Source organism: Gavialis gangeticus, unplaced genomic scaffold, assembly GCF_001723915.1.
Source record: "Gavialis gangeticus isolate Ggan-Ray unplaced genomic scaffold, GavGan_comp1, whole genome shotgun sequence".
Classification (NCBI taxonomy): Eukaryota; Metazoa; Chordata; order Crocodylia; family Gavialidae; genus Gavialis; species Gavialis gangeticus.
The window spans coordinates 3,494,687-3,522,642 of NW_017729029.1; the positions used below are offsets into that span (position 1 = coordinate 3,494,687).

The 27,956-nt window shown below is 46.1% G+C and overlaps 1 protein-coding gene across 1 annotated transcript in view; it reads right to left on the reverse strand.

Annotated features, from left to right (window-relative positions):
• Window positions 1-27,956, reverse strand: part of EFNB1 (ephrin B1) — a gene marked incomplete at its 5' end in the record, with an annotated part of 122,299 nt that overhangs the window by 51,702 nt on the left and 42,641 nt on the right. Inside the window, one exon of the mRNA XM_019520997.1 lies at window positions 4,342-4,619. Coding sequence (XP_019376542.1) covers window positions 4,342-4,619 — 278 coding nt within the window. The remainder of the gene's footprint in view (window positions 1-4,341; window positions 4,620-27,956) is intronic.

Here is a 27,956-nt window from a genome sequence, read left to right on the forward strand (position 1 = left end):
CCCAGGAAGCTACCTTGCTCCAATGGCGAGGATTTTCCAGCTGGCCTTGGGAAGCCAGTGCCCAGGCGGCACACGTCATGCTGCTGTCCGTGCTCTTTTCCGTTTGAACACAGCTTCCCTAAGGCTTAAAGCCGCCAGTAAATGAAAAGGAAGAAAAAACCTTTTGTGTGTCAAGGCAGGCTTGGGGAAAAAAAAAAAAAAAAAGAGTGCGAGAGACAACACGTGGGTGGTCTGCACAGGAGACTTTTGACTTTGTTTTTTGGCTATTTTGTTCCTTGGCAGAACGAGTTCCTGGGGCTTCTCGGCAGAGGGTAAGGCCGGATCACAGGATCATCTCCAGCCCACCCAGGGGCCAAAGTTCAGCTCACAGCAGACATGCAATTCTGGAGCCATGGAGGCTGCTTCAAAGTGTAGCGAAGTCAGGAGAAATTAAAGTCAGAAATGGTCTGTGCCGGGGGCACAGCAATGGCAGGTGAAGGGGTCTCCCAGATTCCTGACCCCTGCCCCCACCCCTCCAACACACACCCCCTGGCTTGTGCCACCAAGGTAAGGCAACGCTCTCTAGGAACAAAGGAAGTCTGTTAAAGAAAGGCTCTTAAGCAGGAGCCTAAAGCACTGGCAAGGCACTTGCTTTCACTGGTAGTGCCCCTGGTCCCTCCACTCTCCAGGGACAGAGGCCAGGAAGCTGTACAGACCAGCTGTGCTCAGGTAATCCCTGCCCATCCCAGACTCTAGTAAAAATCAGGACTTCTGAAAAACAACCGTGTTCTGATCCAAGCTGAACATACGGGGCAAGAGTGGAGGCATAAGAAGGCAGGCCCAGCCCTTACCTCCAGAAGGGCAGATAAATGCTTGGGCTGCAGCTGTGCTTATGAAATACAAACAAATGATTGGTCTTTAGAGAGCAGAGCTAAAAACACCAGTTATATAAAAATAAATGTAATGAGGTTAGCGGCCTCAGCCTAATCCCTCACAGGATGTGCACTCAAGATTATAAAACCAGCAATCCAGCCCTATTCAGCGCGCTGGATACAAACACAATAGGCAATACTGCAACAACAAAAAAAGAAAGGGGGGGGGAGGGGGGGTCAGCCTGAAACAGTAGGAATGATTCAGGTGTGTTGGCAGAGCCCAGGGGACTCCTGCCTCCCTGATGCCTGGCACAAATTCAAAGCCATGGCGCCTTCAGGAGCAGTGTTTATATTTTGCAGCACGCTTTTATCAGTTTGTGAAAATGCCATTTAAAGCATGAGGCGAAAGGTTAATTTGAAGCAGCGGGCTTTTATGATGTGAAACGCTGAGGATTTATTTGAGTTTGTGGAATCCAGAACCTCAGAACACTGCATTTTATTTCCCTCCCAAACAAAGGAATTGTTACCCACCCATACCCTACCTTTCCCCACCCAATCTGGGGTGCTGAGAGCAAACCAGAAAAACATCTGGAGTGCTGTGGAAATCAAAGCGCTTCTCCATCCCCAATGTGTGCTGTGCCGGACATTAAGCTCAAGGGTTTGTTTTGGTGAATGAATTTGTCTTTCAGGGTTTATTTACTGTTACAGGGGTCGGTGGGTTTCTCACTTGGAGCTGGCTGAGGTGGCACTGGTACAAGAATCCCTGATGTCCCATGGGGTGTAACACAGAGGCCCTGGCTAGGACCCCTGCTTTCAATTCTCATTAGATTGAAGAGTATACTTCTGCTTGAACTTGACCTGCAGTGACCCTTAACATGGAAGAGCCAGTGACCGAGTGTTTCAAGATGTTTGTCCAAAATATGAAAGGCTGACTAGTTCCTTTGCAGTCAGCCCCTCACCATCCCCACTCCCCGCCCTCCCTTTTCTTTTAGTCTCTGCAGGGAAATGTTCAGCTCATTCAAGCCTAACTTTAGCCAAGGAGCTGCAGGAGAATCTGACTTTGGCGAGGCCAATCACTACCGCACTGGAGGCCACAGCCTGCCAGAAATCTGTGCCTGGCCTTTGAAAGGATGGTGTAGCTGTGGTGGAGGCTATAAATGTGCACATGTCCCTGCCAGGCTCCAACTCCAATAAGAGTAAGTAGTGGCTGAGAATGAACAATTTGGTGAATGGAAGTGTATACAAGTGTGAGCCTGAGTTGTTAAAAGGGAGTGAGATAACCAAGTCTCACCCTAGAACATGCAGGTGAGGCAAGTGACATCAGTCCTGGAGTCCCATAGCAGAGAACATACTGAAGGTAACTCGGGAAGGGCTCTTCTCTGTGATCCCATCCCTGTGCCAAGAGCATCTTAGTTTTAAAGCCATTTTTCATCAAGACCACGACAGGCCTCTGGCACATTTAATAAAGAAAAAAGCAGAATGTCACAGGAGCAACATAGCCTCGTTAACCAGCCCCAACAGCCAGGCAGCAATGGGTTAGGGGAACACAAGCTGGTCAACACATGGACAAGGCAGCAGGCACAAATCCCCAAACAGTCCCAGTGCATAAGAGACATGGAGGGAGCCAGGTTAGGCAAACTGGTGGCTGACTTGCCACACCAGATTTCTTCTCCCCTCAACTTCAAATTTGTTCAAAAAACAAATGAGAATGAACTGGCTGGCAAGTGATTGTTCCAGGCCATCTCACCTGAAACACCACTGCAAAGACTTCACACTAAAAGCAGACAACTTGTTGCAGTTTGAGCTGGCTAGTGCCACCAGCGCTGCCAGCATTCTTCCAGTCTTAAAGCGCCCAAATTAAAACAGACCCACTGCAAAAACTAGATCAATTATCTCCAGCAGGTGGGTTCATCTGAAAATTCACTCGAGATAAATTTAGACTACAGGCTTCTGCATATCAGGTTTACTCAACTGAATCCAAAGCAAAATGCAGACACTCCCATCAGCAAAAGCTCTGGCTTGCTAGGATGGACAACACAGCCCCACAAAGGGCTTGTATTATCTTCTACCACCCTCCTTGTAGCAGGTAATTGCTGCATTTGCAGAATACAGTTACAGTTAACACCATCTACTGGAGCCCACCCCCACTGACTGCCAAGATGAGATCCAGGCACGCAAATAGATTTGTTTGTTGAATGTGAGGTGCCCAAATACATCTTGGAGCTCAACTCCAGCACCATAGTCTGACCTTTGCGCCATGCCAGTGATTGGCAAGTTAGCAGCACGTGACAGCAAGCAAGCAAGGAGCCAACGATGCGTAAGGTGACAGATGAGCTGTGGCAGAGCCACTGTGCCCTTTTCCCACTGCCTCGCTATTGGGTTAGTGCAGCGTGCCAAGCCAAGTGGAAACAGCAAGATTCAAGAAAAGCCACAAGAGGAAAGAAAAAAAGAAAGCGCAGCCAAGCAACAGAATCCAGATGCAACAGTGAGCCCCAGCAGGACCAAAGCCAACGTGTGCAAAGGATTCCTCTACCTCTTCTGGGCACAATCACGAGGAATAAGGGTGTCTCCTATTTATGGAATCACACAAAGATGAGGTGGTCATTGTGCTTACATCTGTAGAGACCACCAGGCTCCAGGGAACATCCATGCTCCTCCCTCCTCAGATTCTATTATCCTAGTGCAAATCATGCTTTAAGCTTTTTGTTTAAATTCTTAAAACCCTTTGGCTAGGAGGATTTCTCCAGGTAGCTTTGTACTCAGTTTCAATGAGGGCACATTCTAAGCTAAGCTAATGCTCAATGCTAACTCTTACCTAGAAGACAAACTAAGCTGCTATTCGCTCCCACTGGGTCAGGCTCTTTGCTGTTCCACTAAGCTCTCCCTACATCCCGAGTAAGCACTTACAGAAATGGTCTGACGTACTAACTTCTTACCTGATCCATGGACATCACTGAACATACATTCCAAAGCCAGCAACCCAGGCAGTGCTAAGCATGGTTTCCTTTCCCCTGCCAGGTCCAGTGTGAATGTGGTAAAATGCTCCTTGCCCATCTAACTAAATAAGACTGTGGTCTGGAGTGCAGTAGAAAGGGGTGCGTAGTGGCACAGCCCATGGAATGGATAAGGACCATTAGTCAGCTCACAAGGCAGCTTGCACTTCACTCCCCATCACTGCTCCCTCACCATCCCTAATGGATGGGATGGAGGAGAGCTCCCACATGTGCCATCCACTAGCACAGCCCCAGTCAAAATATATGCCTAGGAACTCTTAGCATGTCATCCCCTTAGTGTCTAGCACGACAGTGAAATGTGCCCTCTTGTGGTAAAAGTGAAGACATGCCCTAGCCTGGGCCCAGAAACATACTATAAGGTATGGGTTGGGGAACAAAAAGGGTGTGCACCTTTCAGTCCGATGAAAGGCTTTGGAGGAACACAGAGGGAAGACAGACAGTAGTAAGCTGGGAAAGCGAGGAAGAGGAGGACTCACATGTGATGAAGTAGTCCTGCTGCCTCTTGAACTCGAGGCCCATGTAGTTAGGGCTGAACTCCTGGAACTTGATCGTGAAGCGGATCTCATGATCAGGCCGGTTGCAGGTTACCAGCACGTTGGGATCCATGACAGTGCTGCAGGACTCTGCCTGCTCTCGCTTCACCAAGTAGAGTTTGTAGTATTCGTAAGGCCTGGATGGCTCCGCCTTGGGACAGATAATGTCCAGTTTGTCCCCGATCTCTGGGTAGATGACCAGCCCTTTCCCAGTCATGAACCTAGAGGGAGAGAAGAGAAAAAAGGAAACGGTTAGTCACATGCCCCATTTGGCTGCTGGCCAGAGCTACTGTTTCTATACTTGACAGGAGAGGGAAAGGTACAACAAGGCAGTGACAATTTCTGCTTGCCTAGTACAATGTTCAAGTTTCATCCCGAGATGAATTCTACCTTCTCTATCCCCTTCTCTCCTGGAAGAAAACCTAAAATTCACTCCAAGTAGAAGTCCCACTATTTTCACTCTACAAAATTTACATTCTCAGACAAAAGTCTTGCCACCTATGACAAAAATGGCCACATTAAGAAGACTCCCCTACATCATACCTTTGTGATCACCACACATGCCAGGACAGGACAGGTTTATGCCAGGTTCATTTTTAAACAGTGACTCAGGTGATGGTGCTTCAGGAAGTTTGGAGTGAGGAGAATGAAGCCCCACCTAACTGCACTCCCTTACCACCCCCTCAAACCCAGAAATGCCAAAACAGGGCCAACACTGCAGTTAGCCCAAGAGAAAACTAGATCTGGCTGCTGCTGGAACCACTTGCTCTCTTCACGGACAAGAGCACTGAAAATTGTGCTCTTTGCCCCACATAAGGGAATGGAAAACAAGGATCCTGCTGGATGAAGGACATATGGTCTTGTTCAGTCTTCCAGGTCTGAACACCTGCCCTGATGACATTAAACTTCATTTGGAAATGGCAGATTGTGAGGGTGGGGGGAGAGGTCAGAAGTATTGAAGAGTGGTGAAAAGATCTTTTCTAACCCCAACTACCCAGAGGATTTTTTTCCATTCCTGAATGGAAGAGAGAATAAGAGCTATCTATAAAGGTTTCTTCTGCTAACATAAGATTTGCTACAGAGCCCTTAGTTGGGCAGTATACTCAAGGGACATGGGAGGACTGGATGGAGAACATCAGGGACTAGTAAGAGCTCTTTGGGGCTGGAAGGCAGGACATCAGAGAAAGACAGTAATATGATCATAATCAATGCCATAGCTCTGCTATTACAGGGCAATTACTCCTGCTGCAATTTAGATTAGGTGAATTAAAGGACTGGGGCAGCAAGGAGGGGAGGGGCAGAACACGTAGTTAGTGCTAGGAGTATGATCTGTTCTTGATGGAAGATAACTTAAGAACAGATGTTAATGCAAAATTATCTCAGCTGCATCTCCCTTGATGTAATCTGGGCATTCCAAGAATAGGAGGGTATGAGTACTAGTGAAAGGACCCAGATGGGATGCACCTCCATCTGTGTCATCTCCTCCTCCTCACTCCTTCCCCAGATGTCATCCAGGCCTTCCCCAGCCCACTTTCCTGCTAATGGAAGATGTCCCTATAGGGACACACCTAGTAGATGCTGTTCTCCCCTCCTCCACCCCAAAAATCAATGGGATCAGGCCAGGACTACAGGCATTGAAGAAACAAGATCCAGCATACAAGATCAACCTGCTTTGTGGCTCTAATACAAGTCCTAGCAAGAAGCCAAAGGGTTGGAGTCAGAGCCTGAGCAGCTCAAGATTCCAGTCTCCCATTGTGTGAACTTCAGAGACAATTAATTTACAGGTTGAGCTTAAAGTCAGGCAGGAAAGGCGGAGCCCAAGCCCACACACTCAGGCACGTTTGGCAGGGACTCCCAAAGCTCTGCCTGAGCTATAATACGGAAAGAGGTGTTCAGATCAGCCCTGACCTTCACCTAGCCTGTTTTCTAGCCTACTGCTTCAGAGATGGGGGCAGCCCTGGCTTTCACTGTCCTTGCCTTTCCCCTCATTCTTCCACTAGTTCAATTAATGAGGCAAGGCTCAGGCCAGCAGTTAAATTACTGACACAGGCTGCTGTCCACTACAGAAAGGGGGTTCAGGTATGCTGTCTGCTCAAGTCCTTTCCAGCAGCCTAGAGCTCAGTGGCAGCTGTGACTCCACCCAGACAGAGTGCTCCTAAAAATGTGTTCCCTGGCACAACATGGGCACCTGTCAGGTTCATAATAAATCATCCCTCCCACGAAAGGCTCAGATGCAGGAATGGAGGGGCGTGGAGGGGAAGGCTCTCACCCATCTTTGATTCCAATACCAACAGCACATATCAGTTCAGGAGCTGTAACTTTACCATGCATGCTTGTGGGAAGTAATTAAGTTTCATGAATGCCAAGATCCTTTGAACAAAGATGCATGGTATGCTCACAGAAGAACAGAAAACTTAACCCCATGTGACTGAGTTTTGTGGCTGTAAAGAGGGAGTGATGGGAATAATGGATGGTGTCAAAATGAATCTATTCTGCTAGTTTCCAGCAGACCACAGAGCATCAAACAAACGGTAGACCCCTGCCCCAGATGGTTATGGTGCCTGGCATGTTAAAAGATTGGCCCCTTAGTGCTTACACGTAGGCCACTTGGCTGCTAGTCAGGATCATGTTTCCAAAGCATTGCAAGTGATCAAGTCTTCCCCACCCATCACCTGAGCTCTGAGGCAATCCTATGTGTAGGATTGCATCTTGCCTAAAGAAGCCCCCCTCCTTTCCCTAACTCCCCAACTCCACCCTGTGACAGGCCACAGACATGCACGCTAGGCCCACGCAAGCAAACACTTGCACACTCACTCTCAGGTTCCACCCCCAGAGGCAGCAAGATCTAACATCCCTCTCTCCAACCTTGGACTGACTCGAGACATTTCTGGCAAGAACTTCAAGTGACTGAATTCCCTCCTTCAGCCTCCGCTGTCTCCCTCCTGCCCAAAAATGTCCAAGCAGGAAGCCAGAGACAAAGCACAGGCAGATGTAGGGAGATTTCCTGGGCAGAGCCCAACTCCTTGGGCTACTCATTTTCCATCTCAGTAAGAAGGAACCCCAGCATGGCTACTTGGGCCAAAGGGTCCTTGCAGTGATGTAAAGCCCTGAACATCCTACCTATCCACCAAATGACACCATCCAGCAACCACAGAGCTGTGATTGTGGCATAATGGTGTTTGTGGTCGCACAAGATTACAGTGATTTTTAGACATTAAAGACATTAAGAATAAAATTAAAAGATATCTAAAATAGGCCAGATGAGGGACTGTGTGAGAATATGCAAACAACCTGAATATGTATATAATTCTTTTTCATTAAACCTCAACTCTGAATATCTTGGGTTTACTACATTTGTTTGGGGGATAATCAGAATGCCCCTGCAATGTATTATACCGTAAGTTAATTAGGCATATGTTCAACTTAAATTCATCTTAATTCAGGCTTTTTTTCTGGGAACTAGGAACATTCCTCAATTTGTTTTTTATATGTTCATGTATGAAATTATCAACAATTAAACCATGTGATGCTTCTCATTTTGTCAAGCCTGAAAACAATAAGCTCTCAAGAGTTCAGGACCAGATTCACCAGTTTGCTCCGGCTGGTTTTATTCCTTTTCTCTCACTCAACCAGTACAAATCAGCCAAAACATACCTGCCAGGAAAATAAAGTTTATATCTGTTTGTGCATCACCAGAACACTAAACAGACGAAATATATGCACCAGTTTCAATTTACTTCTTGCCTCCCACATTGGGTGTGCATGTGCTTCAGTTGTTTTGTCCTTTTTGTCCTTCACAATCCCCACACCTTTTTTCTCATTTTCTCCCTGTGTTCCTTGAAGACCATTCTGGTGCAACATGTACCTTTTTAAGTTAAATGCTTAGGAATAATGGTGATTATTGACTTTCTCTGTAACTCAGCTATCTGTTAAGAGGCTGAGAAAATCTACAGAGAAACTTCTGAAGCACTGCACACTTTAAATGGCCACCACCTTCCACTATCCTCTTAAATACAGAAACTATTTACAGGCTACCATTTACTAAGATGCCTTTTTCAAAATGGCCACCCATTTCCACTGTTCCCCAGAAGGAGTGAAACCAAGCTGATTTCAAGGAAGATGGTGACCCCTATGCGGTCATGGAGCATGTTGAAGGTCAACATGAATTGTAATGGCCATCTTTGTCAGAAGCGGCTTTTGGCCTCCATCCAGTGAGAATAAGGAGTGGTAACTATTGTGCAAGAGCTCTGCTCTTCTGGAATGCCCTGTAAAATTCAGCTGCCTTTGCTAAAGAAGAAAACCTCAGTTACAAAAAAAAAAAAGCAAGAATGATTATCACATAGATCCCATATGTCAGTGAGCTTCAAGTTCAAGAAGTCTGAAGAGTCTCTGTTATCCATAAAGGATCGTTCAGGGCCAAAAAAGGCCCTTACACAAGGTGACAAGTTTTTTCAAGGACATTTTTTAAAATTTGTCATTGCATCCTATACATATATGCAGTAATTTTGGGAAGGACCTGCCACATTCTTTATGCATAACAAAGAGGTCAAACTCCTTTCTTTAAAGCAAAAACCTTCAATTCAGCCTTAACTGTGGCACTATGACTGGCACCTGCATAATAAAGCACTTTGGGATGCAGGTTGAGAGACACAATGTACTAGACAAGTTAAATTAAGATATGGCAGATAGGCAAAGCACTGTAAAGGAGGATGGCAATGAGAGTGCAGTTCAGCTGCTTGAAGTGATAACCTACTTATCCCATCCAGGACCTGCTTCAGACCACACTGGCAAGTACAGAGAAGCCCTGGGAGCGTGACTGACCCACCTTGCAGCTTCATGGAGAGTCAGAGATATGGACTCTGACCTACAGCAGTCTCCTCCCCACATGGCTGCACTCCATTATGCCACTGGGACTGCAAGGGGTCTGGGGGGGGAGAGGATGAGGAGCACAGAAAGCCCGAGGCTGCCCTCTAGCCGCCTCTCCTTGCTGGTGCACAGTGGTGCCATCAGCCCCCAAGGGAAGTTGCGTGTTTCAGGCCAGGCAGGCAGGGAACAGCACAAATTTGGGAATTTTTCTTATGTAAATCCAGTTTCTCAAAAAAGCTTCAGTTTCTAACTGGCTGGCATTTTGAATCCACACACTCTCCTCCATCAAATGTTAACACTGAAGTTTGAAATCAGTTGGCAGCCTGCCCTTTGCATCCAATCACTACCTTTGGGTCCTTTAACCTAGGGAAGGGGAAAAGCCAGGTACTGCCAGATGCAGCTGCAGCTCAGGGAGGCTCAGGAGCCAGCAAACCGAACTGGAAGCGGACCAAGGAGAGACACAACCTAAAACCCACTAGCCCCAACCCAGTGCTTGCACCCTTAACCGTTTCACTGCTAATCCTCCACCGCACCTGCTGAGCAGCTGCATTCCTTAAACAGCCCATGGAAACCTCTGAACAGGCCAGCACAGCAGGCAGTTCAATTCTTCTTATTCTGAGACAGCGGACACATCCATGCATCATTTTCCCTAGCCACCCAAGGGACCAAACTCAGCAAAATAAACATACATCAGCTGCCTGGCAGAGTTGGTCTGACAAAGTTTTACTATAAAATATAGGTGTTCTTTAAAAGAGGGGCCTTCCTAGGAGACTAGCTATTGGAAGTAAGGTCTTTACAGTTTTTAATATATGGCATCCATGTCCACAGAATTTTGGACATGTATAGAAATGGGAAGACGGAGACAAAGTGCAAGCCTCTGTTTTCGTAGATTCACAGTCAGGCCTGTAACAAAGGAATCAGACTGGGGAGATGCAGGTTGAGACTGTTAGCCAAAGATCACTGCCAGGGAGAGGCACAGGCTCAGACTGCCCCTCAGCAAGCAGAGGTGCCTTTCTGATGCAGAACCACTCTGATCAGCCTCTCTCTCTCTCTGCACCACAGCTAGATTGCTATTCCAACCAATCAAGCAAATTAAAGCAGAGTCCAGAGAGGGGTGAAGTGTGTATTCAGCTGCAGTCCCCCTCCCTTTTTCCTGGCATGCCTGCACACAGCAAAGCATGGCAACAATACTCCCATTCCATTCACGACATACTGACCCTTCAGACTTTCCCCACAGCTTCCCAAACTATGCTGGTGCCTCTGAAGCAGGCTGAGGCACCACATAGCTTGGGATGAAGAGGTGAATGAAGCAAGAATACACAGGAAAGAATGACTCTAGCCCAGACTGGCCTCCCCACTGCATCGCCCCCCTGTCCCAGTCCACAGTTAACTTCTAGGAGTCACGCTAAACACAAAACCATTTCAGTAACAGATGCCCCAATTGCCTCTACTCTATTTGGCTTCATAAACCAGACTCAAATCAATCCAGGGCCTGTGCTGTGACTGCAAGACGCACAAATATGCCACTTGGCTTTCAGGCACCAACAGACTTTGGAGAAAACAAACGTTTATAATGGGTGGCAACAGTACAGAATGCTACACACATTGACAAGTCTCTGCCAGTCACTTAAAAAAAACAAAATTCAGAGGCAGACCCTTAAAATGGATGTGAATAATGAAATATACGCCCTGCAGAGTGATACCCACTTTCATCTGATGATTTCAAGTACTTCATGAGTTTTGAGACTCACAACCACAAAGAATGGTTAAGCAACCTCCGCACCTCCTCCCAAAATCCCCGTATTGCTATGACTGGGGGTCTGGGCAATGGGCCAGTTGGTTCAGTCAAACCGCTGCATCCTGGTCTTCGCTGAGCTGCATTTTCTCCCACAAAGCGCATTCAAAAAACATAAAGCCTTCCTGGTCTCCCTCAGCACCACAACACTATTCCATCCCTTTCTCCTGGACACTCCCCTCCTTTCCCAGCTTTCTCCATGTCTGACCCCCGGCCCCGATTCGAAGGGAGTTGGAGGGCACAGTCGAATACTGGAGCTCCTCATTAGCTGCGGCTCCGCATCCTTTCCTGGTGGCAGTGAGAAAGACGTAAGAGGTTATTTAAGTTAAAAGAGAATGCTACTGGCACAGCAAGTGCAGGAGCTTCAATAGAAAGAGAGCGATGGGCTCACTCGTGGTGTTTACTTGTATTACTAGCAGGTCGATTACTTTAAGCCTGAGAGGTGATTTTCAGTTAGTGTTTGTAACTGCCCACCTCCCATCCCAAAATCCATAAAGCCTCTCCAGGCTCGGCCACTGAATAATGTCTCAGCAGGCCAACCAGCCAGTCTTCAATGGCCAGAGCACAAAGGCTGGTTTTTCTGTGGCTCTTCTCGCAGGCCACATACAGAAGCCTGTTTGCTTAGTGAATTCCTTACTCTGCAGGTTCCTTGGGAGCTATCAGGTGGCAGCATCCAATTTCCTCATTGTTTCGGGAGGTGTTTTCTGATGGGAAAGGTGAAAAGGGTATTTGTGAGCCTTGTAAACCGATTCCTCAGAGTTGGGTAAACAAGGAGAGCTCTGTTGGCAGCAGGCCTCAGGGAGTCAGAGATGCCTGCGCAGAGAAACTAAATTAAAGAGCAGCCCTCCCCCCTTCTCCTCCAAGAAGGAGAGGGCTCTCTTCTAGGGACCACCACAGCCAAGCCCAGAGGCTTCCCCTGCAAGCAGGCAGGGCTGCGGAGGCCAGCCAGCATGATAGATGGGCCCGAAAAGGCCACTCGGTACTTTGTGCCTGACACCCCACCACCCTTGACAAGTGCACTCAGCCAGCTCAGGCTTAATCCTGGCTCACTCAATATAGGTTTAGGGATCCAAAAAAGCTTATGTGGAACCTGATCTCATGGCCTGGATACCACATCTGGTCTGTTAATCCTCTGGCTCCAGGGGTACCCCATGCCAGACGTGCTGAGCGTCCCAGCATCACTAAGGTAATTTAACTGGAGGGGAAGGGAGCTGGCGGAAGGGATACGGCCCCAAAACAAGCTGGAAGATGTGGGTACGTTTAAATTGCCATGTGCCACTTGGTCCAAGAAGGCTGTGCCTCAGCATGGATGTGAACTGCATGCAGGCACCATGGCATGTTTCAAAGCAGAAAACGAAAGAGGGACTTCAGGCTAGCCATTGCCTCCACACAAAAAAAAAAAAAAAAAAAAAAAAAAAAAAAAACACACACACTAGGGGAATGGTTTAGGACATATGTCAATCTAAGCCCAGAAAACAACCTGTGTTTAGTGCTCCAGGACAAGGAACAGGGAATCCAGGTTCACAGGGCTGCTGGAAACTTGCTGGGAGGCAATCGGAGAAGTACGCTCTTCCACAAGAGGCCAGAACAAACCACGGCGGGGTGGCTGGCACCCTGTCAGCAGTGGAGAGGTCCAGGCTCAACATTCGCTCCGAGGGGAACCAGCCCCATAGCAGGTGTGACTGAACAGGTGGGACTTCAGCCAATTCATTTGTGGGATCAGCTACTCGGCTATGTCAAACTAAATCTCAGATAGCACAGCACGAGGTCAGAGGTCCTGGAAGCCTCCCAGGAGCTGACCCAGCACAGCCCTGTTTGCTCAGACACAGGACAGGGAAACTGTGTTGCTAGATGCAATTAAGAGTTATCCAGTCTTGATGGAAACAGATTGGTGGTCTCCCCAGAGGAAAGAGCCCCCTTAGCCGTGGGGCTGCTGCAGCTTTAAGCTCAGGCATGAACGGGATTGCAGGGAGGGGAGAGAGGCACTCCGCCCCATCACAACGAGTTGTGAATGCAGGTCTCTTGCCTTGATTTGCCACATCTCAGGTACCAGACTGACCTGGCAACTGCTCTAGCACGAGTTTTGGCTAGAGTCCGGGCACACAGTAAGCTGGAGCCTCCAGCACTAAAAATATAAAGACTGACAAACAGATTCAGAACGACCTGAGAAGCAACTGCTGCAAGCAGCACTATGCTGACTCCTGTCTCTGTCTTGGCTTAACAAGAGTTAAACAAACAAAGAGACAAGGGGTTAAGAAACAAAACTATGGCAGTTAGGCCTGGGGTTAAACAAACTAGAAAGCCCAGAACTGAGGCAATACACCATTTCCCCCCCTCAACGAAGACCCTTTTTGCTTTGCAGGCTAAGAACATTGGCAATTTTTTTTCAGGCATTAGCCAGCATGTCTTAAACAACAGTTTTAAAACACTAGCATAATGCAGACAGGATATACCACTTAGAAATGGGTTACACTCTCACATCGGCCTCTGGCTTCGGGGCAAGCATGACCAGCTAAATGTGAAACTTTAAAACAAAACAAACATTTTCATATAACCTATTTTCAGAGCCAAGACATGGCCTTGCTCCACAGATTGTGAGCTCTCTGGGGCAGAATCTGATTTCTTCCACATCTGAAATACAGAGCCCACTTACCACACACATTCATATGCTGGGGCTCCTTTGAGGAAAGCAGAACAGCATTTTACAAGTTTCCTCCTTGTATAAGCTACCCTACAGCAGATTCCCTCCAACGTAGACTACCTATGCTATCCACTGTTTTCTTCGAAGAAACTCAAAACAAAAGCTCATCTTAAGAAGCAAGCATCTTTTAGTCCTCCTTGTGTGTATGAAGCCATAAAGGCTTCATGGTAGTTTATAAAGCTTAGCATGAAACAAGCATAACAATAGGAGTCTAAGTTTTATATTGCCGTGGGTAAAGACACATAAGTGTAGTTGTTGACCTTAACTGTGTTTTCTACCTTTTCAGTGTTTGAAGAAAACGTTATTGAAGTAGAACAGAGTATGTTAGCTAACTTTGAAGTTTTTCTATGCTAATTTCCCTAAGTTTTCAAAGGAACTGAAAATTGAAAATGAAAAAGAGCAAATTCAGGGTCTCAAAACGAACAACGACAATGTAGCAAAGAACACAGACTACAGCAAGTCAGACTACCGAGAACGTCGATGTTAGACTGGGCCTGGTCGTTGCGCCTCGGAGAGTCTGCTGTCATTTGTCAAAGAGATAGGACTCTACCAAGGAAAGAATGTCATCATTAGTTAACATGGCACTTTTAGACTGGCAAGAGTGAAACCAACATCAACATTACAGTTAATTAGGCCACAGGAGTTTGATAGAACTGTTGTAATGTGTAGACACAGGTCACTGCCTAGCAATCAATGGTGTACCATTAATGTGGCACCATCAAATTGTCAGCCCAAGTTAGGTATGAATAAAGAAAAGAATAAAGGATAGTGGCCTAAACTGTTCAGATAGCAATCTAAAGTGGAAATTGAGTGTAAACTCTCAGCATATGTGCTTGCAAATGGATGCTGAAAATGTGATGTTTCCACAATACATTACTACTACCCTACATCAAATGCACAGCAAATCAAAAACCCACCTCCATTTTATTTTGCAGGGGGAGTTTACTTGAACATTTATCGGCTATTCCTACTCTCTTCCCCAATTAAACACAGTTCTGACTAACCGTAAGTATGGTTTTGCTACTGTTGCTGCTCCCTAATAAGTCTAGCACCCCTAGACTAGTCTCTCCCTGGTGCCCAATACTCACAGCCACTAACTACAGGGAACTGATAAGAGTTTTTCCCTTCCTCCATAGAGAGGAAGAAATTCTTCAGAATCTCCACAGTGGGATCGCCCTCCCTTCAGTAAATGCACAGTGCTTTTGGAATAAGTGCTACCATATAATACAGCAGCCTTAAAGTTGGCAAATCCATTTATTCTGGCCCAGTAAAACTATCACGGGGCTAGTATCAGCCATTAGCAGAATGTTAAGTTAGGGGACAACAAAGTCAATGCCAGAGTTGGCAAAAGTCATCTCCATCTCCAAATGTAAAGCAAACCAGAGAGGAGCAAGAGTACTGAAAGGTCTTTGCCACTCATGTTGCATCCTGCAGTTTGCTTTGTTAGACTCAATTTCCTTCTTTATGGAGGCACAGATCAACCCAAATCTACATCAGAGTGATACAGAAAGGCTTGTCCACCTGCCCTCTGAAGGAAAGATGAAACAGCTATCACAGCTCTACTCACCAGGAGGTTTTCCCATTTAGTCCTAGAAGGCAGACTTAATTTGAAAGTCTCAATGGAGTTAACAGCAACTCATCTCCCTTCACATCTCAAAAACCTAGTCAAATAGGGAACATAGGAATTGCCATGCTTAATCAGATTAATGATCCACCTTAGCCAGGCAGCCCATCAGACGATGCCCTGTACCTGTTAGAGAAGAAGGTGCAAAAACACCAGAGCATATTACTATAGATTAACATGCCTACGGAAAAAAATTCTTCCTATCCCAACCAGTTGGGTTGTATCCTGAAATATGAAGGTTTATGAACCAGATTGCTCTACCTGCAAGTGTTACTCCAGCCTAATGCTTTTTTGAACATGAAGCTTTTCTATGAATGCAAGTTCCACAGGGAAAAGATTTCTTTTCATGCATGTCATCTTTTCACTTGTTAAATTGAGCTGTTCATCATTACAAGAAAAGGTAAATAGGAGCATCTGATTTGCCCTCTCTGTACTTTTAGTCCTACTCTTATCTTCATGTCCCATTTCTATTATTACTTTCCCTTTTCAAAACAGCTCTAAATCTTTTGTCTCTAATCTGTCCATGCCTAATTATTCCCGCTGTCCTTCTACAGACCTTTATTTCTCCTATATACATGTGATCCAAACTGAACACTGCATTTAAGGACATCCCTCTCATAAAACAGTCTAATACCTTCTTTGCTCCTTTGGCCTCACCCATTCACTCAGCAGGTATTCTAGAGCTATTCAAAATGGTGCTTCAGGCATGTTCTCCCACCCAGAATAGCTCCAGTTAATTTAGATCCTAGGTCCAAATTACAGATCATTTAGAGTCTGTGTGCACGATAGTTCAAAATACTCCTCTCACATGCATTACCTTGCACTTGTTTATATATTCCACCTGTGCCAAGTTTACAGCTTCATTAGTCTCAACCTCCTTAAGTTATTTGGAGTTCTCTCTTAATGTTGCCACATCAGAGTTCACCTAGATCCTCAGGGCAGCCTAAGGATTTTTTGGAAATGGACTGCTTCAACCTTGTTTTTCTCTTACCATTTCCTAATGCATGAGAAAACTTAACTTCTCACTAATAGCTACTTAGTTCCTCCTGTAAATTCTTGGGAGAGACTTTAGCAAAAGCTTCATTAAAGTCCAAATGTATTAGATCTTCTGGTTCAGCTTCATCCTCTAGTTTTCTAACTCTGAAAGAATTCTAATAAACTAAAAGGAGAATAATTTTGCCTACCAGAAGCTCCAATTGGCTTATTCCTGTTAAATCACCTTCATCTAGGGATACTGGCACTAATTTCCTCAAGTAGTTTACCTGGTTCTAAAGTAAGCCTTATTGGTCTGTAATTCCCAGGATCATTCCTAATGCCTTTAAATGATAAACATGATATTGGCTACCCTCCAAGCCTCTGATATAGCAGCTGATTTTAATGATTGATTACATCTTGTTAGCAGCTCAGCCACTTTACTTTAAGTGCCTTCAGAGTTCTTGGATGAATACCATCTGGTCCTTTTGACTTATTGCGGTCTAATCCATAGGCTTGTTCCCATACTACTTTTGATTCTTCTATTTGACAGTGTCCTGTCCTTATTACCTTCAATGAGAAGATTGGGAATAGGCAGACTTCACATCTTTCTTTGTCATAAAGGCTGATGTAAGAAAGCTGTGTAGCTTCTCAGCAATATCATTCTTTCAACTACTCTCCCTATTCCTAGATATGGCAAGTAGGTCTCAAACTTCCCCATTTCAAAGTCTCAAGAATTTTGTTTCTCTCTGACTCTAGGCTTTTCAAAATGTCATATGGACTGCTATATTTTGCTTACCTTCTGCATGCCTATGCCTCTCTCTTGGCACTGTTTAGGCTGGATTCCCCATTTTGAAGAACATCTTTTGCCTTAAATACCTTTAGATGGCCATTAAGCCATATGATTTCTTCAGCTTCACTTCCTGCTTCTTTTTGTTTAAGCAAATACATTGCTGCAGACTGTTAAGTAACTGGATACTTAACAGGCCTATAGGCTAATTCCAAAATTTTGGTTCATCTTGAAAGAGTAACATTGTTTTAATTGCTAGCTCTCATTTCCCTGACTATTCTTTGCTATACCGAAGTTGGGAATTCCAGCCTCTCCTCCTCTCAAAAGTTAGTATATTCCCTGCAATCAAACCCTGAACTACAGCCACCCAGCAGGTGACCATGTGCATGCAGCAAGCTCATGAATATTGATTAACTCCATTAGCATAACCATATGGCCTTGGGAATTTATCCCTCAAGGGAAAGCGTGTGACCTGTGGGGAGCAGGAGGGGAGGATGCCTACTCAGAGGCCTTTAGCTTGTCTATTCTTTTCATGTCCAAAGGAGGAGAGTCTCCACACACCATATTTCACGCCATACTGTACACAGAGGCACTCTAAACTTGTCATCTCTTTACACGCTTGGCTCCAAGTCTACAGCCACAATGGTGCCCTATTTGCATACAAACAGTGGCTCAAAAGGAACGCTTCCCTTCCTCCCCCTCCTAGAATCCCACCCTGGAGTCTATTCCGGAAGTTATGCCTCATGGGTTTTATGTTCATCTTGATAAACAGCTAATCTGGGCTGCAGATGTCAATACATGCAGAATGTAAACTTCATGTGCCAGGAACTTCCCAACACAGGCGATTAGGCAGACACGAAACCCAGGGAAGTGAGCCAGGCTCAAGCCCTGTTGATAGGGCAGGCTTTCTGCAGCGACAGGTGAGGAGAGAGAAGTGCTGAAATGAAGGATAGAAGATTTTAAAAGAGGCACCATACAGTGGGCAAAACGCAGCACAAAGATGGGAGATAACAGTCCTTGAATAGCTGCTATAGAGAGGCAGTAAGCCCACAGCAAAGGCATGGGCTGACAGACGATGCCACCGCCCCAATTCATTAAACAGGACTGGTTCTGTTCACAGATCCCTCTCTGGCTCACTTCTTTGCCTAAAATTACTGGCTTTAGTTCTATCATGCTAAAAAAAACCAACATTACTCCTCTCTGTTCTCCAGGCAGGCCTGAAAGGGATAGCCACACTGTGAAAGTACAGGCCTGGCACATAAGCCTGGGGAGAATAACATGGGCAGGCAAGCCACTGACTTAGGCAAAGATGTGAAAAGTTATTTGGGTGAGAATCCAGCTGTTTCCTCCTCCTCGAAAAAGGATCACTTCCATTCCACCAAAACAACCCTGAGGGCTCAGTTCCTCTGCCTAGAAAGTTTCCAGGAAAAGCAATTGCACAACCCCTCCAAGGATCTTATTTTGTCACCCATGTTCTTTGTACAGTCTGTAAACATGTCTGAATCTCTAACCTAAACTCCGTCTGGTGACCAGCAAAACAATCATTTTTAATTCCTTCTTCAGCAGCTCCTTAAGTTCGCAGGTAGACAAGAGCCTAGTCCAAGGCAGACAAGGTTCTTTGGATAAATGTGATATATTTTATTAGACCAACTAAATAGTTGGAAGCATTGTTCTTTGCAAGCTTTTGGGCACAAAGACCCTCCCTTCAGGCATAGGGAGTCTGCTGGTGTGTGCACTCTTTTATTGGTGGAATAAAAGCCAAAATGCAAAATGCAGGTCTGTGAAAGTGCAAATGCATGGCAGTGAGGATCAGAGGGATGGGAGACCATAGGTGCCAGAGAGGTGGGGAGGCAGGAAGGGGAGGGATGTTGACCTGGTGAAAGAATGTAGCTGGTAAAATGCAGACAGGTTATCTGGTGTTATCAGATGGCAGGCAGTTTATAATGTGCCATAAATCCAATGCCTATATTTAATCCATGATTTTTTGTACCCAGAAGATTTAGGAAGTTCGTAGGCTCATCCATGAAAGGCATTTTGTAAATTCCCATTGAAGATTAGAACAGAGATTGGAGAGAGAGCAGTTGTCTTGTGAGAAGTGTGCACCCACAGGTAACTGGATATTTTTGTTTTTGATAGATTTTCGGTCTAATTTAAGGAAAAAAGCCATAAAACAAGGAGGTAATCCCAACCAGAGTGGCTCCTCCGAGTGGCTCCAGGAGCTGGAGAATGGGAGTCCAGACTCCTGGCCTGTCCGTACCAGACAGCACCAACAATCCCAAGACATCAGTCTGCTCCTTTGTAGCGCTGACACCTCCTTCAATTGGGGGGAAAAATCTAAACAGAGGGGCAGCCAGTGCCTGGAGCAGAGGAATAATCTAATAAAGCCTAAATGACCATGCCTTTCCTCACTGAGGGAGAACTCCCTTTAATTAAATTATGTAAAATCCTGCCAGGTGCTGCACCATGGCGAGTTGTTCTAAGGCGGCCCACCCCACAGGGCCCCCAGTGGAAACAACCCACCTCAATTGCCAAGGGTTAAAGGCCCCTATTAATAAAGTCCAAGAGATAAGCAGCAACTTGAGGGCTTTTGTTGGCTGCCCTCTTCACTCCTTCCACTCGACCCGTCCCCCTCCCAGACACACTTTAAGGCCATTTTTTCACATTTCAGGTTTAATGAGGCCCATTCAAGCCTCCCAAAGACAAAAAGCCCTTCTCGTTTCTAAATGGATTTACACGACACATCAGTGAGGCATAAACAGGTCGTCATGGTAACCTCCGTTCCCCCCCCCAGTCCAGCCCCCTCCTTTCCCCTGTGCTCATGCAAGCCAGTTTAGGATTCAGAAGGCACCTCCACAGAGAAAGCCCAGAGTTGTGGTTAACCCCAAAGCCCCAGGCTGCTGCCCATCCTTGCCACAAGCAGCTGCCATTTTTTGACTTCACTGCTCCAACAATTCCCCCTGACCCCATGCTGTACTTCTGGCTTTTCCATCCAAAACAATTTGGTCCAATGCAAACAGTTAAATGCCAGCAACACCATCCCCTGCCCCTTTAAAGAAGACAGAAAGAGGCAGTGATGCCAACAGTCCAAAACAGGAAGCAAGGCCTGCTCAGTCGAGCTAGATAAGAACTCCCCATCTTAGCCTTCACAGAAAGTGGAGACCCAACTTCCACCAGCAAGCTCCAGTTCAATTCACCATCACCTCCCTCCTCTGCAGGAGGTGCTCTTTGGAGACTAGTCCAAGGGATCTAATCTAGCACTCCCTTTTTTCCCCCCCTGGCAATAGCAAGCAAGCTGTCATGAAAATGGGTTCTGGGTTTCTTGGGAATTCACAAGTAGCTTGCTCCCTTCTCTGATTACATCCTGTCTCTGGCACCATAATAATTATTTCCACAGTAGCCAGCTGTGATGCCATATGCAGCAGACTCCACCCTCTGAAGAATAAGCAGGAGTTACCGAACTTCTGAAAAACAGAATTGGCTGCTTGTCACGCTGACAAAGGACTAAGTCAATAAGCTGGAGGGCTCCTAGAACACAGCAGGAGGTCTGTGTACCCCCAAGGTGCAAAGCACAAAAGTGGCCCCTGATCTCTGCCCACAGGGAATTCAGCTTCCAGCATCCCCAGCTCTGGTGCTGCATGAAAAGGCCGGCTACTTAGCGTTAGACTACTTCACCTTTTTGGCTAGCCTATTTATGGATAAGATTTGTTTTGCCCCTGAAAAGTATTAATGGTAAAAACATGCTGGGCTGGCAAAACTGAAGTCACATTTAATCTCATTTGCTAACTGCCCAAAAGACTTTGCTTTTCTTCGGAATTTCATAGATACTGTTAGGTGCAAACACCTTCAGCATTTCTCTACATTTGAATATTAATTCAGACGCAAAGGTGGTCTGAATTTAAGGCACCACAGCTGGTGCTGAATAGCTGTGTGGGGACATGCACACTAGCAAAAGAGGGTGCATACATAAAACTGTTTGGAAATGTTCCAGAATAGCTCCATGTGTAGATGAACCCAAAAACCTTATGATGTTGATGACTGAATTGGCCTCTTCCCAGAAGCTTAAAAAAAAATGCATCTAATTTATTTCAGACAGTGGTTCTCAACCTTTTCAGACTCAAGGCACCCCTTGGAAAATGTCATCTCTTGGTTTCTGTGCAATTTTTTGACTGCAGAATAATAAAGCAATTTTTCTGTTACAAAGAACTGAAAGGATCACAGCAGGTCGGAATGTTTTTAATACTGTGGATTCTTATTTGAAATTTTTGGTTTATCTTGTGAATCCTGTTGTACACTTAACAGCGCTAACACTGTGTGGCACCCATGAAAGGATCTCAAGCCACCCCAGGGTGCTGTATCACCATGGCTGAAAATTACTATTCTAAGGTATTTCCAGTATGCCAGTCATAGGCCAGAAATTCATATGTAGCTAGATGCCACGACTGGGGCAGGAGCTGCCCAAAGGTAATCCCACATATTTGTAGTTTCTCTACCCAGGACCGTTGAACATGCTTGGGGTTCTTTGCATTCTTCCACAGCATCCTACAAACTCCTAGTAAATCACTCGCCCCTTCCACTGTTCCAGTACTCCCTGCAACCCTCCCTATATCTCTCTGTGCCTCTGCGGTTCCCTTTCCCATTATCTGCGTGAAGATAAGTCCTCCAGGTGTTGGAGTCTCAACATGTTAAACTCTACCTGGCTTATCCTCCCAGAATTCTAGGCAGGCAGGTATTAATGGATGCCTACAACACTGAGCACTGCTGAAAACTAAAAAGGTGCCTATAACTGTGGCTCTGCTATAGAGATGACACTGGTGTCCCACAACGCCCTCCCTCTTTTGGCACTGAGACATTCCCCAAAGTTAATAGGGTTCTAGCCACTGATGTCTACAAGGTTCCCAGAAATTGTGAAATCAACTGGATGCTGCATTCAGGAGTTACCACACTGCATACAGATTGACAGACGCGGAAATGCCATCAAGCTGAGTTTAAAGCCTTCGCAAGCTCAGCCAAAAACAGCAGCTGTACTTATCTATGCATTCCTTGGAAGAGGAATAGAAATGACTAGTTAGTCAAGTTCACCAGCAATGAGAAAGGCCAAGGCCAAGGGAAGGGAGCAGCAAACCAGAACTTTCATTGGAGACTAATGATTTAAACAGGTGAAGTTCTGAATCTCAGAGCAAACTAAAGGAAGGAAGCCCACAACTGGGGAAAGTAGGTTTCTAACTCCAAAGAAAAGCAGGATTATTGGAGCAACCCTTCCCCCCAATATACACAGCCCTCAGTTTTGATAGTATAGTTGAGAATCACAGGTACAGAAATTAAGTTACAATGTAAGCAAAGTGCCAAGCAAACACCAGCTGCAAAGCAGGGCTTCCTGGAAAAAGGTTTTATAGCCTTAAACTTGGGGAAGTGCTAAGGTGAGCCAAGATCTAGAGACAGAGCAAGGAAGTTTGCCATACAATTCCCACAAGGGCAGCACTAACTTGTACAGATGGCTTTTTAGTACACCAGAAACAGTGCGAGTGGCCTTTCACTGTTCTGCTGGCCTAGTAAGCGTGTTCAACCACCTCCTCAGCCAGGGTGTTCCTACCCGAATACAAAACTTGAAATCCACCTCCAAGCGGACAAGGTGGGGAGGGGAAGGAATCCAGGTACCTTTTTCAAAACACTGCTCGGGCTCAGTCTCTGGGCAGATAGCGGACCTCCCTGTCACTAAGCACTTGCCCAACTGGGCACAACTCCCAATTTCACTATTCCTCTGTATGTACAAACTGCAAAACAAATTGGGTTTTGTTCAGTGCAGTCCTGATCTCGACTTAAATGGGAGCCACAAGTCCCATGAATCCCTCATCTAAAAGAAAAGAACAGATTTTCCCACCTCTACGATGCCTGTTCCTGTCAAACTAAGACCTTGACTATCTTGAGGTAGCTCAATGCAACATCATTTGGGTAGCACTAGCCATCAAAGCAAAGATGGAGAAATACAGCTTACGGACAGTAAGGTGGCCCGCCCTGACTGGCACACCTGTGGCAATCACACTAGAGTAGCATTTCCCAAACTCTGACCTATTGCACACCACCAATTTAAAATGACACAACCCTAAGTATCACCAGCAAATTTTTGCCATATAAAATAATTATAATAAATCTGTTAAAGTTCATCACTGACAGGTTGTCTGCATACCACTACTGGTACCCGCACCACACTAGAGCTCCACATCCTCCTATTCCTATTCTTTTCTGGATTCAGAATTCTGGATCGTTAGAGCCACGCACAAACCACTTCACCCTGCTTGTGACCCTCCTGGACCCTGCTTTTCACGGTCTTTATGAATGAAGAGCCCACACTGAGACGGCTCTATTCTGATACTAAGCTATGGAATCTCTCAGCCCAGGGATATTAGACTCAGCTCTTGTTTAACCATCTTCTGAGCCAAACATCATATTCACTTCCCTGCCCAAGCCTACTAACAGGTAGCACAGGCACGACTAATACTTTGGAGTATAAGCAACAAAGCTCACAGAAAGTGAAAGGACAGCTCACTTCAGTTTATAAGCTTTTGACTCATTTTGCTGCATTTCAGCCCAATGTGCTGACTGCAGTGATTTAAATACTTTAGATAGAATTTTTAGGACATGAGAGAGCTGCTGTTATAACTGAGAACCAGGCACTTGTACAAAGGAGAGGGAAGACCACAGGAGATTTCTCCATTACTGTAGCTGCAGCTAATCAGCAAGAAGAATCAGACCAGAAACATTTATCTTAAAAAAAAAAAAAAAAAAAGACAAACACGCACTGCTCACTCCAGGCATTTCAAAAAACACCAAAAAAAGAGCAATCCATATGATGGAGTGCAAGAAGAACTGTGATCCTCTCTCTATCCCCAGAAAACCCACCAGCAGATACTGGTAGTGTGCCACATCCAGATTCCACTCCTGATCACTCATGAGGTGCTCTCATAGGAGCAGTCACATCACTCAAGGACACCACTCTCCCGGGGCCCTTCACTTCTGCTTTTTTCAAAAACGTCACTCCCTAGGTAACAGCTCCATTTCACCTCACGAAAGATCTTTCCTGTTGTAATGGACTCCTCATACAGAGGAAGTGGCAGAGGAAGCACAGATCATTATGACCAGTACTGAATATCAGCCACAGTGGCAGTTCCCTTTACCTTTATATGCTTTGCCCTTCTGTACAGCCAAAGCTCAGATGTGTGCCTGAATTCAAACAGGTTCAGACCAACAGGGTCTAACAGTAGCTCCCACACCAGAAACATTAGCAAGAAAAGAGGCGAAAAAGAGAGATGGGATCAAATGTTCCAAGCTCATGTTTGCAGAGGGATAATACAGAGGCTAAAGATCAACAGCCTGAGCTGTATTCTCACACCAGTGCCCAAGCCAGACCTTTAAAATAATAACGCCTTTTCATCTGGTGCCACACGAGCTGCTAGAACTATTTTGTACCATCAGTCCCTTTAGTCTGATGCCCTACCTCCAACAAAGGCTACCACCAGATAGCTCACAGTAATATTTGTGGCAATGCGTGTGCTGACAACGTTATGGAACAGCTTCCTCCCAGAGCTCTGTAGGCAATGGAAGTAATGGTGTGGGTTCAAGGTTTGGCTTGGTGTACTTTGAGTCTGGGAGTCTCAAATACATCTTGCCAAAGGAAATGGCCCTGTAATACAGATACAGGGTGTAGCCCTTTAATATGCTGATGACTACTCAAAGGAAACTATTAATTAGAACACCATGCTGGGAAAGAAACCCAAGAAGAAAGCAGAAGCAGAGCCTAGCACATGTTAGACTGCTGTCCTCTGCCCTGGGCCTCGGTTCCCCTTCCCAACACCCACGCTCTCATTCAATTGCACGTAAACATACAGTAAAGCTTGGGTTGCTTCAAACTCATGCTTATGCAGATAAGGATGTGCAGGAAGATGGAAGCTGCCATCAGGACACTGAGGCTTTGAGGTACATTACATATGCCAAGCGGTCCAAGGCCTTCTCCTCCCAACAGTGCAGTTTGGTCCCATCCATACTGTCCATTTTGACCATACGGTAACCATCTGGGGATATCAGGGCTGTAACTAACCAGTTGCCTTTTTAATGCAGATGGAGCCTAAGGTTGCTAATACAATTTCCAAAAGGGCTGAGAAGTAAAATATATGTAGTTGAAACTGGGCTGACCATGCAGACATTTCACCTCCCAACTTCTGCTGCTGTACAATACTTGCATTACAAGTCTTGTCCATCCAGAGACTGCAGATAGGAACACAGGAAGCATGCAGTGGAATCTTTATTTTCTAACTCTGGGATATGCCAGTCATTCATCTACAAGTAGGCATAAAGTCAGCCATATTTAGGTCTACAAAGTACTGTGTGCAGTATGCCTCCTGCCATGGGAGCAGGGGGAAGGAGGTGGTGACAGCCTTGGAAGAATAGAAATATGCATCCACATACTCAAACACTTGCTAGCAAATCCACACAGTGGGTTGTTTCCCTTTCTCTTGGAAGGGCTGCTTGAAAGACCACACTACACTGTGAACATACTAGAAAGCACTTTGGATGGCAGCAAAGTGGATGAAGGAGAACAAGCCACCCCCAGGCCGCACAATTTTGTTTGGCCATGGCAGTCCTCTTCCTAAAAGCTGCCCAGAACCAGGATTAGGTCTGAAAGAGACTGAAGAAAAAAACAGAACAGAAGATTAGGCGGATGCTGCCCTTGTTCTCTTGCCCAGTCTATACTGGGAAGCCCACCCAGTCTTTACCCTTTAAAGCCTAGTTAGGCTCATCCTACAGCTCCTGATCTGCCTCTGAAGCAACAACGGGCTCCAGGTAATGGGGGACACAGGTGGCTTTAGAGTGGTCAAAGCAGTATCTGAACACAATTTGTTTTAAAAGGGATACAAACAGCAGAAAGACTAGCCAGGGCAAATGCTGTGTAGTGCCAAGGCCATTCAGAACACTTCTCTTGGGCTTTGAAACGTGATCTCCTGCCAGCTATGAGACTTTTCTTGTGCTACAGGGGGCCCTCCTCAGCCTGGATTAGAGACTTTTGTGTCCTGAACAGTAGAAGCAACAAGCTTGTTAACCTAAAGCAAGCAGTGAGCTAGGTCAGCTCTTCCTCCTCTATTTATGGAAAAGCAGGAGCCAAAAGGTTCACTAGGGGCTTATGCCATTTACACCTCTGCAGTGTTTCAGGGGAAGCCTGGCTATTATTCTCTGCCTCCAGAGAGAGGAGAGAGCAGAATTACAAGAGTGAGCCTCTTGTGCTGAAAGCTGAACACAGGTCTGCTCTAGGTATCAGGGATCCTGGTCCACCCTTGCAGGAGTCAGGCTGTCCCCAAGACAGAGAAGTAACCAACATTACCCAATACCAAGGGGCAGCTGGTAATTCAGCAGTTTGGAGGAGATTTAACAGGGGCCAGATTGCTCAGCAAACAGATGCTGCCACCTTCTGCATTTCCTGTAACTGGTAAAGAGCAGTTTGACTGGGCTCCAACTGTGGGTCACAACTGAAGTGAGTCCAATTGTTTCAGCCCGGATCATTTTCTAAGAGATCCACTACAGAGGGCACTGGGCGGCAGGCCCTAGCTCTGCTGCTGCCTCTGCCCAAAGCCTCACAGGTCAGTGTCAAATCGCTCCAGTCGCCTCCATTCTTCCTTCCATCCTTTGTCCGTTCAAGGCATGAGCCCCAACATAGGGGCTGCCTCACACTGTATTCGCACAAAGCCTAGCCCAGGGGAGCCTCAGTCTGAGTGGGAGCCTCCAGGTGGTAGCACAGTCATCCCAACTCCGATCTTTCTGCTGCACCCATCTCCACGTTAGCACTACTAGTTTCATAAACATTACATTCAAGCAGTTCTTGAACAAAGAGCTGCCTGAGAGCGCAAAGCTGTGTTGCATCAGGACCCTACTTCAAGCCGTGCTCCTAGCAAGCAGAGCTCATTGATTCCCTTCCCCACCTGATTGAGATTCTAGGCAATGGCTGCCCAAATTAACAGAAAGCTCCTTTTCAGCACCTGCAATGCTAATTCCTGGTCAGATCACAATGACTAAGGGCTAATGAACCAACATTGTCCAACCCAAGCTCCAAACTTCCATTCTCTACCCACACAAAAACCACACGGACCCCCTGGAAACTAATTATTTTTCAGGCACAACGAGCAACTGTGCCATTAGAGAGAGGCAATAACCTAGGAGTTTTGCAAAAAAATGGTATCTTTTCCCCCCAGAAATGATATTGCCAGCACCTCCCTTTAAAGAAATAAAGACAAACCGAGTTATCTAATTAACACTGTCAAAAAGGGCTGCTGTGTCGCTGCCACTGAGCACATGACCTGGCATTCCTCTGGTGCGGAGGGGCTTGCCAGGCAGAGCACCACAATGGAGTGGCGGGGAGCAGTCTCCCTTCCTCCTCCCCCTCTGGCATGTCAGTGCTCATATCTCCATCAATGGGCCCCACGCTGGGAATGAGGTAAGATGCAATTCAAAGTGGGGTTTGTAAGAGGTTTTGTTTTTTAAATGGGGGAGGGGAGGGGAACAGCGCTTGACAAGAGCTGACAGACAACTGAACAAAACCATAAGGGCCATGAATGGCAACACGGCGCTTTAATTGGCGTAGGAATGGAGAGAAAAGTGAGACAATGAGGCGCAGGCTCTGGTTGCAGGGCCCCAGCTTGGCGAGGCCTTACTAGATTGGGGGCTGCCTTGGGTAGATGGGGCAGGGCGGGTGGGAGCCAGCACTCCCCTCCCCTTCTGCTTATAATTAAGATAAGGGTTGCTTTTTTTTTTTTTTTTTTTTTTTTTT